General features: G+C 39.4%; 2 protein-coding genes across 4 annotated transcripts in view; one reads left to right on the plus strand and one right to left on the minus strand.

The window, feature by feature from the left end:
* Aff3 (AF4/FMR2 family member 3) overlaps window positions 1–17039 on the minus strand; it is a 478613-nt gene that overhangs the window by 359271 nt on the left and 102303 nt on the right. The window lies entirely within an intron of this gene.
* Window positions 2019–3354, plus strand: LOC125356099 (annexin A2-like). The gene is given in 1 exon segment (XM_048352399.1): window positions 2019–3354. A coding segment is annotated over 1 exon segment (1023 nt). The 5' UTR covers window positions 2019–2051; the 3' UTR covers window positions 3075–3354.

Below are 17039 nucleotides of genomic sequence, written 5' to 3' on the forward strand. Positions count from 1 at the left end.
GACATCCTGTAAGAACACTAATAGATTTCTGTCTATCTACTCTTCTAGAATAGAAATGAGCTTGAGGCCATTACATGCATGCCACAATTACTTCTGTACCATAACTGTTAGGAAACTATGATCTAAAGAGACTAAAATGTAGCACACAAATGCCCCCAAATAAAATTTTGGATGATCTCCGTCATTCCAGACCCCCCTCCACAGTCCATATTAAATTTTGTTAATAACAACAGCTATTGTACATAAACTTTACATTACTTATTTTGCTTACTAATTTTGAAAATGCCTATGTGACATTATCTCCACTTCGAAGTGCAGAAACAAGAAGCTCTGGGACTAACACACTTGTTCAAGTCCCACGGGCAGCATGTGACATCTCTTCAATTTGAAGCCCGGTAGACTGGCACCAGCCGTGGAATTCTCAGACTCTGATGTACTTTTGCCCCTGGGAACAGCCACCCCAACAAGCACTGACAAATGGTGCCCCCATCCTGTGTGAGTAAGGTCCAGGAAGAGAGGAGTTAATTTTAAGGTCATCACTATTTCAGTTCATTCTTTTAATACCTGCTAGGCCTCCTTGGTTGATCCACATACATTTGAAGAATTCTTCTAACCTATAAAATAAAACTAGGATATACCCACTATGAAAAGACACTACTAGAAGCGAACTAACATCCAATCCTTAAACTTTTTCCAACAGATTTCAGGAACTGTAATCTGAATCAATTCCTCCATTTTACCATTATGAAGGATGGAATTCCTTAACTATTATAGAATACCATACGTGCATTTATAACAGAACTAGCATAGACAAGTGGTTGCTACTAATTTTACTAGTCACTTGTTTTTTTCTCGCTCTGGAAATAATGACTGTTTCAATCCTCACTTGTAAATAACCCCCCGTGAGTTTTGAGAGAGAGATGACAGATGAATGACAGCTTTGCATTTTTGAGGGTTAAATGTTTTTTCCCTGAGGGATCCTAAGTCTCAGTGTCCTACGGCTCTAATGGAATTGTTCTATGAGAAATAAACCACCAGGCTGTATGACAACCAGCTTTCAAGGAAGCTCTCCATACAGCAGAAACAGCAGAAGTTAATTTAAGTTTCCTAACAGGACCCTTTTCCTTTACAATATAAAAGTGCCTTGGGATGAAGCAATTACTCTGATTTACCATCTCCTCCTCGGTAGAATATAAAGATGCAGCACATCTCACCACAGCAGTAACTTAACCAAATGAGGCTCACTCGCAAAGTCCCTACTATGCTATTTCCAAGAGTTCACTCCCAGCAGCCAGGAATCACCATCATCAATCACAGGGCCCGCCAAGAGAAGAGTTGTGCTCCCAGGGTTTTTCATGTGAGAGACAATAAATTATTGTTCCTCCACCAAATGTTCAGTTAAATTTCATTTTCACTGTGCAACACCAGTTTTGAAACTTCGGCTCCCAGGAATTTCAAAGCCACCTACAGAATGCATCGTATTATACAGCAAGTCTAGGAGGGTTTTCTAGACACTCACAATAGTGGCCACTCGGGGGCACAGAGCGGTGCCTTAAGTCGGAGGGCAGAAGGGTGGCCAACTCCTAATTTACTGACACTTCAGGCAGATCTGGTGGCTGGGTGCTGATCTCAGACATTAAATAATGGCTCATGACCTTCCAAATCAAAGTCCTCCACTTTGCCTCCTAGAATCTCTAATGAGATCCACTAACTAAACCAACTGGAGTCTCAGAAAAGGAGTAAGAGTCAGCCTTGGTTATGGCTCTTTGATGAGCTGAATTCATTTACCTGTGAGGTACAGAACTAGTCATAGGACAGAACAAAAACAAATACAGCTGAATGAACCCATGGTAGAATTAGAAGGGTATGCATGGACCCAAATGCCTTCTGATATGCCATCAACCTAACAGGCCAACCAGGGGTAGACAATATACGTAGGAACTACTGGAACCAACTACGTTACCTGAGAGGTAAAGAAGTGCTGCTCTGGCCCAGCACCGGCGACTGAGGCGCTTCCTGCTCTCGGCGCGCCCAGCCCAGCTTCTTTCGAAATGTCTGCTGTTCATGAAATTCTCTGCAAGCTCAGCTTGGAGGGTGATCACTCCACACCCCCAAGTGCCTATGGATCAGTCAAGGCCTACACCAACTTTGATGCTGAGCGAGACGCCCTGAATATCGAAACAGCCATCAAGACCAAAGGTGTGGATGAGGTCACTAGCGTGAACATTCTGAGAAATCGCAGCAATGAACTCCAGAGGCAGGACACTGCCTTTGCCTACCATAGAAGGACCAAAAAGGAACTTCCATCCGTGCTGAAGTCTACTTTGTCTGGCCACCGGGAGACCGTGATTCTGGGCTTGTTGAAGACACCTGCTCAATATGATGCTTCTGAGCTAAAAGCTTCCATGAAGGGGCTGGGAACTGATGAGGACTCTCTCACTGAAATCACCTGCTCCAGAACCAACCAGGAGCTGCAGGAAATTAACAGAGTCTACAAGGAAATGTACAAGACCGACCTGGAAAAGGACATTATTTCCGACACATCTGGAGACTTCCGCAAGCTGATGGCTGCCCTCGCCAAGGGAAGAAGAGCGGAGGATGGCTCAGTCATTGATTATGAGCTGATTGACCAGGATGCCCGGGATCTTTATGATGCTGGAGTGAAGAAGAAAGGAACTGATGTTCCCAAGTGGATCAGCATCATGACTGAGAGGAGCGTGTGCCACTTGCAGAAAGTATTTGAGAGGTACAAGAGCTACAGCCCTTAAGACATGTTGGAGAGCATCAAGAAAGAAGTCAAAGGAGACCTGGAAAATGCTTTCCTGAACCTTGTCCAGTGCATTCAGAACAAGCCTCTGTATTTTGCTGACCGCCTGTACGACTCCATGAAGGGCAAGGGGACTCGAGATAAGGTTCTGATTAGAATCATGGTCTCTCGCAGTGAAGTGGACATGTTGAAATTTAGGTCTGAATTCAAGAGGAAGTATGGCAAATCTCTGTACTACTACATCCAGCAAGACACCAAGGGTGAATACCAGAAGGCGCTGCTGTACCTGTGTGGTGGAGATGACTGAATCACCTTGTGGCTGGAGCAGCCTGACCCCATCATATTTTAGAGAATCAGCTTGCGACTAACAGACCCCCGAGCCCCTCCCTGTGAAGTCCATGTGAGCATTGCCCCATCCCCACTATTGTAGCTGCCTTACGCAATGCCTGGCTTTCCCTTCAGTCTCTCCTTTAAGCCAAAGAAATGAACATGCCAAAGAGTTGGAAGTGAAGTCTATGATGTGAAACACTTTGCCTCCTGTGTACTGTGTCGTGAATAAACTGAGTTTTTACTTTAGAAACAAAAAATAAGTGCTGTTCTAAAGATGAGAATGATCTATTTTGGTGCAGGGCAGTTCATCAATTTAGTTAGAAGTGTCAGGGATTTATAGTAAAAATTCTTAGTCCTTGAATATGAACACAGAAGATTGTCCCTCCCCTCCCCACCCAAAGATCGCTGGGCACAGTAGCTCATGCTCATAATCCCAGTCTCTTAGGAAACAGATCCCAGAAGGACTGTGGTTGGAAGCCACGCTGGTAAAAAGTTCGTGAGATCCCATCTCAATCCATAAAAAACTGGATATGGTAGCAAACACCCTTCATTCCAGCTCCATAGGAAGTATAAGTAGGTCTAGGCTGAACTGAACAAAAAAGGGGGAGAAGAGAAGAGGGGAAGGGAGAGGAGGGAAGGGGAAGACAATGGAGTATGGGGGCTCAAAGGGTTGAGCATCTGGCTTGCAAGCACAAGGCCCTGAGTTCAAACCCCAGAATAATGCCAAATTAAAAATAATAAATAAATAAAGCAATCACCTTAAATAGGAGGTGTCTCTGTGTTCACCATGGAAGCAGGACTGGGGCAGGAGATCAGGAGTTCAGTTTCTTGGGCCTAGAATAGGCAGATGCTTCCTCCACTTGTGTCCTGCAGTCTTCCCCACCTCAACCGTCCCCTTCAACGTCATGCCTCCATCCTCCCTCTTCTCATGGAGGAGCTCTCTCCCTTCGACTCTGGAGCCTAACTACCACCAACCCACCACCACCACCACCATGATACCAATTTCCCGTGCCAACTCAATGCCTTGGTTTCTGCTGGCTTTCAGAGATTAAAAACAAACTTGTTGGAGGTCCAAGATCTGGGAATTTTTCTCCTCCGTGTGCTTCCTCATGCCCTCCACAAAGCCAAATCAACGTCCCAGCCCGGAACCCCCAAAGCTCTGGGCTAAGTTAACATATTCTCTTTATAAAGCTAGTTGTCTGGAGTATTTTAGTGAAGTTAGGAAAGCTGAAAAATACAGCATTAAAGCCAAACAGCAGTCTCATCATGTCCTCAGAATTGAGTCCAAATTTAGAAGCCAGTGCCTCTAAGCCAGGTCTCTGTTTAGGGATACTTTTCTTTCAAGAACATTTCCCAGTTATATCCTGGGGCCTATATCACATGTCCTATAAAGAACTCATTATCATGCCTCTCATGGCAATTATCTGAATCCACCATTAAATTGTTGATCTCTAAGAAGAATGTCTATGTTGACTTTCTACAAAGGCACATCCTCAGCCTAGGGATTGCCGGACATAGTGAGCAAGGAAAAAAACTTCACTTTGACTGTAAACGTCTACAGGAAATGAATGCTTCCTTTTTCTCTTCTTCCCTGAGCTACATTTTGCCCATAGGCATATTACAATGTAAACAAACATAACTAAAATCCATTCAGAACCTGGGTCCTAAAGTTTTCTTTATGGTTCTTGAATTTAACAATCATGGGAATCACAGTGAAAGTAATATAGAACAATTGCCTGAAGAGCTTGTAAACCAAGTTTATATTTTCTGTTTATCTTTCTCTACAAACTATTCTGTAGCCCTTATTTCTGAAAAATCACACAATTTTAATAGATGACCATATAAATACAAAATTGAAATAACACACACCATTTATTAAGCACATTTTACAGATAAAGGTCTTTCATCAATTAAAAAAAGTATGTGGGGCTTAGCAAACTTAAATACTTTGCCTAAAGTCATAAAATTAATGGTTAAAATTCTAGGCTCCATGGAAACTATGGCTACCAAAACAGTTTAAGCTTCAAAACCTTTCATCCAAAAACTATTCAGTTATCCTTACAACATAGAAAGTGCCAGCTAGACATGGAAAATGCCCACGACCCCCAGGAAGACAGTTCTCCAAGTTCTTGCAGTGAAAACTCTGCAAGTCATTTCAGTCTGACTCAGAGGAAGACATTAAGAGTTATAAATTATTTGAACTCCCCAGTATAATTCATTCTTTGCTAGTGACACTAAAGATGATTAATTCTAAATATGCATATAACAGTGTCAGAAAACCAGGGGATCTTCCTATAGCTGATGGATCACTCTCAAGTTTCCAATCTCAATAAGACATGTAATCTATCACAAGGCATTGTATCTGGTCCCTCATACATTACGAAAATATACTATATATGATGTCTGTATTATATATGATATCCTCACGCATGAGGATAACTACCACAGCTCTGTGAGAAATGCTGCAAAGACATGGAGTCTCCTCTTCACGTTACTTTCAAATGTCTTCAACCCATCCTCTCCTCCCTTCCCGTCTCCCAAACACTTTCTCTTAGTCTTTTTGTTTCCCATATATACCCACACGAGGTAAATGAAGTCCAGCAACATAGGTAACAAACATGGAAATCTCTGTGACATTGAGGAAAATGTATTAATGTGAATAAATCCTATGAGGGCTCTTCTTCCTCAAAATGCTGAACACATAAAAAAATTATGAGTGACCTTAGATAGGCAAGGTGGGCGGGCATTCAGTAGCACCTAATACAGGTTGCACCTATTACATCCCTCCTCTGCCAACTCAACACCACTAGCCCTCTGCAGACTAAGCATGACTCTATTTTGTGGGCTTCCAGCTTGGTTTCCCAGCCTTCTGCACCCTACTACAGGACCTGTGGATCCACACCTCTCAGACCTAACAGAGAACAATGCTTGGTTGGTAGTAGATACTGATAGGTACCTGTACTCAGTTACTATTTGTCACATGGATGCATCAATGAATCACAAATATTATTTTTTACCAATGTCTCTTTCCACTGAGCCCCAAGGGTAAATAATACCGCTAATAGATATTTTATATATATTTTTTATATGACAAAGTTATCTGGAAATACCATATCATCTTTTTGCAACTAAAAGCCCACCTGCATTAACAGAATATCCTGTACCACCTAATGGGAAGCATATTACAGGCTGAGTATCTGTGATATGCAGATTGAAAATGTGAAACGCTCCAAAATTAACAGCTTCTGAGGAGTCAACATGATGCCACCAAATGGACCTTTCTACGCCTGGCCTCATATGCCTATTCTTGAAAACACAGGCACCAAAAAATATTATATAAACCCATCTTCAGGCTGTATCAGAGAGGTATATGAAATAAATAATTTTCATGTTCACGCTTGGGTCCTGTGGGTCCCCCTCCCAAGAGATCTCATTCTTACATACACGAAGATTCCAAACATCCAGAAGAATTGGAAATCCACAAAACACTCCTGGTCTGAAGCATTTAGGATAAGGGATAGTCAATCTGAAAGAACATTTCAAAACCTAAAGATTTGTGTAATGAGAAGAAAGTGATTCAGAGTCTCCATGGGATTGGAGAAGAGATAACACAAGGAAATTTCTTATCGGTAATTTTCAGAGTTTTCACAACCTTCGAAGAGATCAGAACTAGATCCTGAGTGTGAGAGGATCTGGCTACACTCCAGGCACAGACAAGCCAGAAGCCACTCCGCCTTGGAAAGCATAGGTAATAAAAATTAATCCATACATTGACCAGTGGCTGTAAGAAGCAAGTGAGGTAATGAACACAGAAGTACTTGAAAATGTTCAAGAGCTCTGTGAAGGTGAAATGTTATTAATACTGGATGGAGCTGACTAAAATATCCACATGCAGAAAGGAAATTCACTGTTAAACCACCTGAAAGATGTGGCCTGAGTAAGCTCTCACTGACTATGCACTTCTACCCATTAATGCCATATTTAGGTATAGAACGTTCACAATATTCAGAAATTTAAAAGAAAAAACAACTTTAAAATCAATTGAATCTTTATTCTATGTAACCAGTTAATAAGTGGTACTTCATACAATGGAAGACTATGCAGTCATTTGATAGAATGGATCTAACTGTATGGATATAAAAACATATCCAAAACATACATATTAAGCATGAAAAGAGTTGTAGAAGAGCAAGACTTTCATGTTTTTCTTATACAACCTATATGCATTTATGCCTATATGAAAATTTTAAGTAATTAATTATTGCTGAAGTAAATGAGGATGGAATGGTAGAAAATACAGATGAATGTATATTCTTTTGCTTTACTTGAAGGTTTTATAAGCACAAATTATTTTTAATACAAAGTATTCCATTTTTAAAATAGTGACAATACAAATTTTTCATTCATTCTTTCTCTTCTGAACTATCATATAAAAATGTAAAACTAGGAGAACGATTGTAAAATATTGCCAGGATATATGCTATACGATTCTTGCCCTCCCTATCAATCTAAGCCTATTTTCTCTACTTTTCATTCCTCCTAAACTCCCTGCCCCCAAATTAACTAATGTCCCAAAAAAACCTAACCCAGAGACTATAATACCAACCAAGTGCCATGCCGATCAGACACATTCTGAATCAGTCTTATTTTAATAAGGATTTTTAAAACTGTATGCATCTAAATACCATGAAATTGCATGTATTCTAATGTAATATGAGTCTCAGACAAGTAATCTGCATTATCTCCAAAAATAAGTCACAAGATAGAAGTTCTTCTGATCCCAGGCCTGAGAGATTCTCTTTATTAACTAAACTTGTCTCATACTTCCACGAGAATTAAGAGGTCAAGACTGAGTAACTGGTCATAAAGCTATCTAGAATTTCCAGTTTACAGAGCAGTTTGGTAAACCTTCAAGGCCATCTGAAAATTTGAGTTCTAACTACTCTCTTGTTTATAGACTGACTAATTGCTTATCTCCCTCCTCATCCATCCCCTACAGCCAAATCTCTTCTACTTTATAATGCACCAATACTCTTCAGTTTTCACATGATGGTTTTCTTCACCTTTCTTACTGAACTTACTGTTTGAGAATTATTATTTCTTTTCAAGCCAATTAGTAGTAAACTGGAATTTTACATGAAAATGAATTATTCTTTAGATGACCATGTTCCTTTTTTAAATATTTACATTTTCAGCAATTGTCTCTGACTAGTATTCACATATCTTACACACCAAGGAAATAATTAATAATGCAACAGCATCTCAACATTAATATTAAGCATTCAATTTCTTAAATGTTAAAGACTGTGACTAATAGAATCTTATTCTTTTACTATGAAAATTCTGGTAATTCTATTAATTTAACAGGCCATTTCCTATCCATGTGAATTATTTTATCAAGCTCAATGAATTCATAAAGAATAAACATGCTAAAACTGTCCATCATCATTAGTATTATAAGAAATGTACACCAAAGGTGAAACCATTTTTTACTTACTTGATTTGAAATTCTTTTGGAAAAATACTGGTAATTGTGGGATGACAATGGGGAATTTATTCTATGACCAAAGGAAATTGTCAGGAGTGCATAGATTTATGTGGATTAATTTCCATCAGAGGATTAAATAAAAATCTCAATGAAAAGTGTAAGCAAAGTTTGGAAGTGGAATCTGTAAGAAAAATGCAAAAAGACCTTCCTATCAGTATTCTTCTCCAGCTGATAAGGCTGTTTACCAATGAAAGTGCAGGATAATAATTGTGAAAAAAAAATATATATGGGCTTGAAGTACCTTTCAGTATAGAAAGAAAGCACTCAAAACAATACCACAATATTTGGAGTATATATAAGGGATATAGAAGCCAACTGACTTTTCAATGACCAAAAATAATCAGAGCAATAAAGTAGCACTGGATTATTATCCAAATAATAAAACAGATACCCATAAACATACTGGTAAAAAATAAATGATTAGTGTGGAGGGACAATATTGTCCAAAAAGAAATGACTCATTACCTGACTATGTAGCTATAACCCTTATGTACATCACCCTTATAGTAACAATAAAACATTAAAATTCAAAAAATGATTAAATGAAGGAAGAAAAGCAAAAATAATGCAAATAACTTATGTAGAGAATCCATGCCTTTAAGCCTCACTCTGTACTCTTGAAATACTACAGCTAGATATGACAACATAAACAAATATCTCAAACATAGAACAGAGTGAAAGAAACAATAAAGAAAAGAGGGGCTGGGAATATGGCCTAGTGGCAAGAGTGCTTGCCTCCTACACATGAAGCTCTCGGTTCAATTCCCCAGCACCACATATATGGAAAACGGCCAGAAGTGGCGCTGTGGCTCAAGTGGTAGAGTGCTGGCCTTGAGCGGGAAGAAGCCAGGGACAGTGCTCAGGCCCTGAGAGGAAGGAAGGGAGGAAGGGAGGGAGGGGGGAGAGGGAGGGAGGGAGGGAGGGAGGGAGGGAGGGAGGGAGGGAGGGAGGGAGGGAGGAGGGAGGGAAGGGAGGGAGGGAGGGAGGGAAGGAGGGAGGGAGGGAGGGAGGGAAGGAGGGAAGGAAGGAAGGAAGGAGGGAAGGAGGGAAGGAGGGAGGGAGGAAGGAAGGAAGGAAGGAAGGAAGGAAGGAAGGAAGGAAGGAAGGAAGGAAGGAAGGAAGGAAGGAAGGAAGGAAGGAAGGAAGGAAGGAAGGAAGGACTACCATATAATTATATCACTACGATTTATAAAGCAAGTACCCATAATTTATAGTCTTGGGATTCAGCATAATGATAATCTCTTAAGAGATGGAAAAGGATGATTAGATAAATGCCTGAGGAAATTTCTGGGACTCTTGACATTGTTCTTTAGATATGTCCAATGATCTAGGTTCTGTCGATGTTATAACCAATTCAATGAATTAAACTTTACTCCTACCTCAAGAACCAACTGCAGTTCGAGGTAAGGAATGCCTGAAATTGATCTTGATGGCTTATAGGGAGCTCAACTCTTCTCCATATGCTAGTCTAAGCACTAACCACTAATGGTTGAAAATGAGTACTTATTATTCCCCCATTTCTCTGTAGTGACAACTTCTGTCATAATGTCCTAAGTTAGGAACCTATGTGTACACACACACACACACACACACACACACACACACACACACACACACACGAGCAGGGGCAGAGGCAGAAGTGGGTTCAAACTCTGAACCGCAGGCTTGCTGGGAAGGCAATCTACCATGCAAGTTACACCCCAAGCCTCTCTGCATTCGTTATTTTTCCAATAGGGTCTCTTGCTACTGCCTGCGCTGGCCTTGACTATGATTTTCCTATTTATGCAGCCCACATACCTAGGTTGGCAGACATATGCCACCGTGCAATTAATTGAGATCATTTGCCCCTGCTGGCCTCAAACCATGATCCTCCTGATGTCCACCTCCCAAGCTGCTGAGGTTTCAGGCATGAGCCTCTCCGCATAGCCATGTCTTTATATATTAAGTAAGTAGATGGTAGGTGATGGCTCCCAAGTTTATGGTTCTGTTCTTGCACTAAATTTGCTTTTTGAGACAAGTTTCACTATGTAGCCCAAGGATGACCTCAAATACTTTCAACCTCTGTGTTCAACTACATTTGCCATTTTGTCCATCCCTATAATAAAGTCTTGTAAAGTCAGTCCTATATCCTTGTATTTTTCTTAAAATTCATTTGTCATTCTTGGCCCTTTTGTATTTTTCATTCATATCCTGGAGTTGAGTTGCTGATTTTCATAGACAACTCCATATTGAGAACTGGAGGGCACTGGTTTGGGAACAGGTGTACCACATCCTGACACGAATCACGTTCCTATTTCTTCCACTGCCAAATGTGGAAGCATGGAACTGGATCTCTGGCCCAGGCTCCTGAATAAAATCACTGTTGCCAAGAGCCCCCATTCACAGGAACATATTATGAACACACAGTGTGAGCAAGAAATAAACTTCATTATTAAAAAAATTTTTAAATTAAATTTAGGGCTGTGAATATGGCCTCGTGGCAAGAGTGCTTGCCTCCTACACATGAAGCTCTCGGTTCGATTCCCCAGCACCACATATATGGAAAACGGCCAGAAGGGGTGCTGTGGCTCAGGTGGCAGAGTGCTAGCCTTGAGCAGGAAGAAGCCAGGACAGTGCTCAGGCCCTGAGTCCAAGGCCCAGGACTGGCCAAAAAAAAAAAAAAAATTTAAATTTAGACAGGCTCTGGTGGCTCATACATATAGGTCTAGCTATTCAGGAGGCTGAGATCTGGGGCTCATGGTTCAGAACTGACAAATCTGTAAAACTCTTATTTCCAATTAGCCTGCAAAAAGCAGAAACTGAAGGTATGGCTCAAGTGGCAGAGCACTGGCCATGAGCAAAATGGCCAAGCAAAAGGGGCAAGATACTCAGTTTAAACCCCAGTACTAGCACTAAAAAAAGGAGAAAACGCTTTTTTGCCAGTCTTGGGGCTTGAACTCGGGGCCTGAGCACTGTCCCTGGTGCTCAAGGCCTGCCGCTTGAGCCACAGCATCTCTTCTGGCTTTTTCTATATATGTGGTACTGAGGAATCAAACCCAGAGATTCATGTATATGAGGCAAGCACTCTACCACTAGGCCATATTCCTAGTCCCTAAAAAGCTTTTTAAAATAACATAAAAATATTCGAGCCAGACACAGTGGTTCACACATATAATCCTTGCTATTGGGAAGCAGAAATTGAGAGAACTGCAGTTCCCTGTCAGTCTGGGCAAAATGTTCACAAGATTCCGTCTCAACCAATAAAATGGTGAGTATAATGGTGCATTATTGTCATCCCTGCTAGGTGGAAAGCATAAATAAGAGGATCATGATTCAGATTGGCCTGGGCACAAGTCCATATCAGAATAACAAAAGCATGGCTTAAATGGCCTCTTGCTTGCCTAGCAAGACCTGCAGTTCAAATGCCAGTGCTGCAAATAACTTTATTTTTATGGCTGAAGTTAGGAGGAAAGGACAGAATAGAGATATTAATTGGATTCATTTTTAATCTTAGCTATTGTCATACTTCAGTATTCGGAGCCGAGATCTGTACATGCGCGCGCGCGCGCGCACACACACACACACACACACACACACACAAAATACGCATACATGGAATATAACTCTCTGAAATTCACTCAAATCATTTACCAAATGATAAATTCTAGAAATATATGTATATATCTGAAAACAATATTATCTGATATTTACATGAAATACAGCTTATCCTACTAGAATCTCCCATTTCCAGAAAAGAAAACAACATAATTTTTTATTTCTTATGTTACCTTAGACTGATAATCAATACTGATTTGCAAAGGGTTCCCCGTTTGTTTGGGATTTTATTTTTAGCATATCAGTATTTGTTACTATATTTCTTAGATGCTAAAAGCCCTATAGGCTTAGAATTCATCAGAATCAAAATCAAAAGATGCAAAAACTCTTAAGACTGTTGTATGGTGAACTTTTTTAACTCCTTTACATCTGTTGTATGTGCATATAAAATTAAGATTGAGTACATAATAAAATGTTGTATTCATAATATAAACCTTTGAAGTTATATGATTCGTCTACATTTATCCTCAGCTATACTACAACTCATAAATCATGCAAGGGGATTCTCACAACTTATATTACATAGGCATGAAATTATTTTGATTTAATTCTCAATAAGAAGTGAAGCAGTAACTTGTTACTTTAGACTGCCAAATCAATATCAAATGCTTGTTCTAAGATTGGTTATCACTCTAGCTAGGCAAGTAGCTTGAGAAGCTGACATATTAGCATTGACAAAGGGATTGCTCTATTTGTTTTCCAAAGATTTTCTTGCCTGACTCTACACTTAGTTTTATGCCAAGGAAAAATCAATTTCTTTATTCAACTTGTCAATCAGGAAACACACATAGAAACAGTATTTTTATGGCAACACATAAAAACACACTGAATAGTAATATAAGATGAAACAGGAACACAAAATGCCATTCTATATAAACCATACAACATAGCAAATAGTTAACAGGCACACATACCAATGTAATTAGCACACATAGGCATACAGACTTAAATGCAAAAAAAAAGTTATATAGAGAAGCTAAACCTGACAAAAATGAATGTCAGTTAAATAGACTTTACCATTATTCATTTTCAAACACACTAATCTCTTTTCATTTCAGAGTCTTAAAAGAGGGGAAAAAATCCCTTAGAAGTACAAGCTTCATTCAGTACAACAAAAAGTTCATAGAAACTTAATTTTCCTTTTTTAGAGAAAGCGTCCTGCAAAGACTCAGCTTTCTAGACAGACTAATGCTGGCACATTAATATCAGAATATCAATGAAAAAATATTTCTCTTTAAAATAGGGTCTTTGAGTGACTGTAAAATATACTTTATATAACAAAGAACCAAGAAATATAGATGCCTGGCTTTTTATCTAGTACCCTGAAAAGGTATCCACTGAATACCAAAGTAGAGAACAACCTAATACACAGATCTCATTATCACCTCAGCTTCCTAATTCCTTCAAGGTCACACAGGCTCATCATGCTTGCAGTGTGAAATGTCAGCCACACAACTGACACATCTGAGTTTTATTTTAGTGAGTGAGTATTGTCAAATCTCAGAGACTAGCTTTAAAAAATTAAGTCTGGCCCAGAGTGCTAGCCTTGAGCAAAAAGAAGCCATGGACAGTGCTCAGGCCCTGAATCCAAGGCCCAGGACTGGCCAAAAAAAAAAAAATTAAGTCTGGCCTAGGTTAAGAAGTCAAGATTCTTTTCCCCCTGGGATCACCGTATTCTGAGACCTCTATTCCCTATATCCCCAAGGCCACCAACCAGACAGTAAGCTGCTCCACACTACCACATCATGAACAGGAAGATGCTCAGGCCAACTTTGTCAAAACAAGGATGTCAGTGAAGCACATTTTACCCAGTGCCAGCACTCTATAGGGAAGCCCTTTCTTAGACTAGCAGAACCCTCAGTGAACTGGTCAACCTCTCTTCCTGGCCAGAAGTAGTGTTCATGTGAAAGGAACTTCCAATCCAAGCTGAAGGGAATCTCATCAACTCCGCTGGAGCAACAACGCTTACCAATTATGAACCAAAATGATTACTATAGAGTCTGCTGGTTCTTCACTGAACGGAGGACAGCCATCAAGTTCTTATCTATTTAGCAACCTAATCACAATTTTGTCCTGTCTTAGCCATGAAGTTTGCAGTCACATATTCCAGAAAATACTGAAATGATTAAAAAAAAAAAAAAAAAACACCCCTTTGGACCCAGAGTCCAGCTTTGCCTGAGTTACTTACGTACTTTGTCAACAAGAAGCTTCTTTTCCTTCTGTGTACCTAGCAAGGTCTGTAACAACTACAGACCCTCAGTGAATATTTATTCAATGGAAGAATAAAAAGGGACACAGAGGAAGTATGTTACTTCCTTAATTACTCTATGTCTTTGGGTACAATATTTTAGATCTTTAAATGCAAAGACATAATAAATCAGTACATGTCTTTTATATTGGGTTGAGGGAATCGAAGGAACTAATAAATACACGTTATCTGTTCACCACAGATTATGTCACAAGGGTATGCTGCAAGTCAAGAAGCATTCACACTCCTGAAGAAGAGAGAGTGGCAGAAATGATGGTACTTTAAAGAACACGGCCTTCACAAACAGGCTTCTTCCCTGCCCCTTGAGCTCCTCTATTCACCTCTTGACTGGAAAAGATGTTTGACCTACTGGGACAGACAAGTATGATTCTAATTAGAATATATTTTCACTGAAAAAAATACTATTTTTTAAGTTTATCAAACTCTTTCCTGGCAGTTGTCTCCCCAGTGAAGTTTTCAATTAACATGTGTGGCCCACAGCCCTCTCCTAGTCCACATGACGTTTGAAATGCCTGCCTTCATCAGTCACACCCAGTTCCTCTCACCGAACACTCGAGAGACTGCCCACGCGTGACCCTAGCCTGTTATCATATTACCAGGCTTCCTAAAGCCTGATGACAAATCCATAAAAAGAACTGGTTTTCAATTAGCTCACTTCTGGGTTTCAGAAAAATAGGTAAAGTATTTGAGAAAATACATTTTGATCTTACATGATAACAAAAACTAAATTCCAATTTACTGAATTAAAGAATAATTATTTCTATGTATCCAATGCCTAACGTATGAAACTGTAACCTCTCTGTACATCAGTTTTATAATAAAAACTTAAAAAAAAGAATAATTATTTCTAAATGAAGCCACAAAAAATAAGGAAATAATATAAAAATAAAATAAAGAAAGAAATACAGACTGTCATTCCTACTCATTAAAGCAAAGAGAGTATGCCACGTGCCAGTGGCTCACGCCTGTAATCCTAGCTACTCAGGAGGCTGAGATCTGAGGATTGCAGTTCAAAGCCAGCCCAGGCAGGAAACTCCATGAGGCTCTTATATCCACATAACCACCAGAAAATCAGAAGTGGCACTGTGGCTCAAAGTGGTAGAGTACGACTCTTAAGCTGTAAAGCTCAGGGACAGCACCAGACTCTGAGTTCAAGCCCTATAACCAATGAAAGAAAGAAAAGAGAAGAGAAAAGAAAAGAGAGAGAAGGTGGAAGGGAGGGAGAGAGGGAGGGAGAGAAAAAGGGAGGGAGAGAAGAAGGGAGGGAGAAAGGAAGAGAGGGCAAAGAAAATGCAAGAAATCACATGTTTGACTATGCAAAAATTATACACTTCTATGCTGCTCAAAATTACCACAAAGTTTAAACATTATAAACTAAGGAAAAGATATGGAATGGTCTGATGATATATAAAGAATCAAAAACAGTTTCTTAAACCCAATTAACTTTAATTGGGTCACCAACAATAAGGAGAAGGGGAAAAGGTGGAGAATGGCCAAACAGGTACAAAGTAACAGCTCACTAGAAATCTATAAAAGGAAAAAATTTTAAAAAACACAAATGATTAAGAAATTCTATTTTTATGTACAAAACAGATAAAGGAACAAAGGAGCATAATCTCAGTACAAATAACTGCAAGGCAACTAGAAATCTCACATTCTCCTCCTTGGAACAAAGCAAGTAAATCTTTCTTAAGGGAAATCTGACAATATACTACAAATTTTATTAAAAAGTACATTCCAGTTTCAAGAACTTTTATTAAAGAAATTATCAGCAACGTGGCAATGAATTTCTGCACGGTGTGTTCACATAGCCAACCAAATATTAGAAGAAAATATTTTTAATAATTAAGAATGTGCCTATAAATATATAGGTAAACCCGAAGGATAGTAAAAGACAAAAAAAGTATACTTAGATATGATAAGTTAAATAGGACTCTAAACATTCACACAGTGAGACCAAAGGAGGATATTCTTAGGAGAGAATCACAAGGGCTCGAGCTTTGTACATATGATCATATAAAATGATGATTATTAAATGAGCTCCAAGAAATGGAAACAAATGGGTTTATCACACTATTTGCGGTTCTTTTTTTTTTTCTTAACCTTTTGTCGTTTTGTTTTGTTTTTTTTCAAAATTACTATACCCTGTGTCTTGTATGTAAGTTTATCTGATTGGGGAGAGGAAGAGGGAGCACAGAAATGGTGGGACAGAGGGTGAACTAATTCAGCAGTGATACTAGACACAATATTGGAAAATAACTATACAACTTGAGGGGGACGGGAGAAAGGAAAGAAAAATCTGAGAGAAAATGAGGGAGGGGGTGAGCCTGTTCTAAAAGAAATGTACTCTATACCTGACTTATGTAACTGTAACCCCTCTATACATCTTACAACAAATATAATGATAAAATAAAGAAAACAATGTTAAGGCATAAAGGTGTGATCTGAGCCTATAGAGGAAAGGTCAAATATGAAAACATGTATTTGACACACAGAGAACCATGCATCACTTAACAATGGAGATACACCCT

This window comes from Perognathus longimembris, chromosome 8 (assembly GCF_023159225.1).
Source record: "Perognathus longimembris pacificus isolate PPM17 chromosome 8, ASM2315922v1, whole genome shotgun sequence".
Taxonomy (NCBI): domain Eukaryota; kingdom Metazoa; phylum Chordata; class Mammalia; order Rodentia; family Heteromyidae; genus Perognathus; species Perognathus longimembris.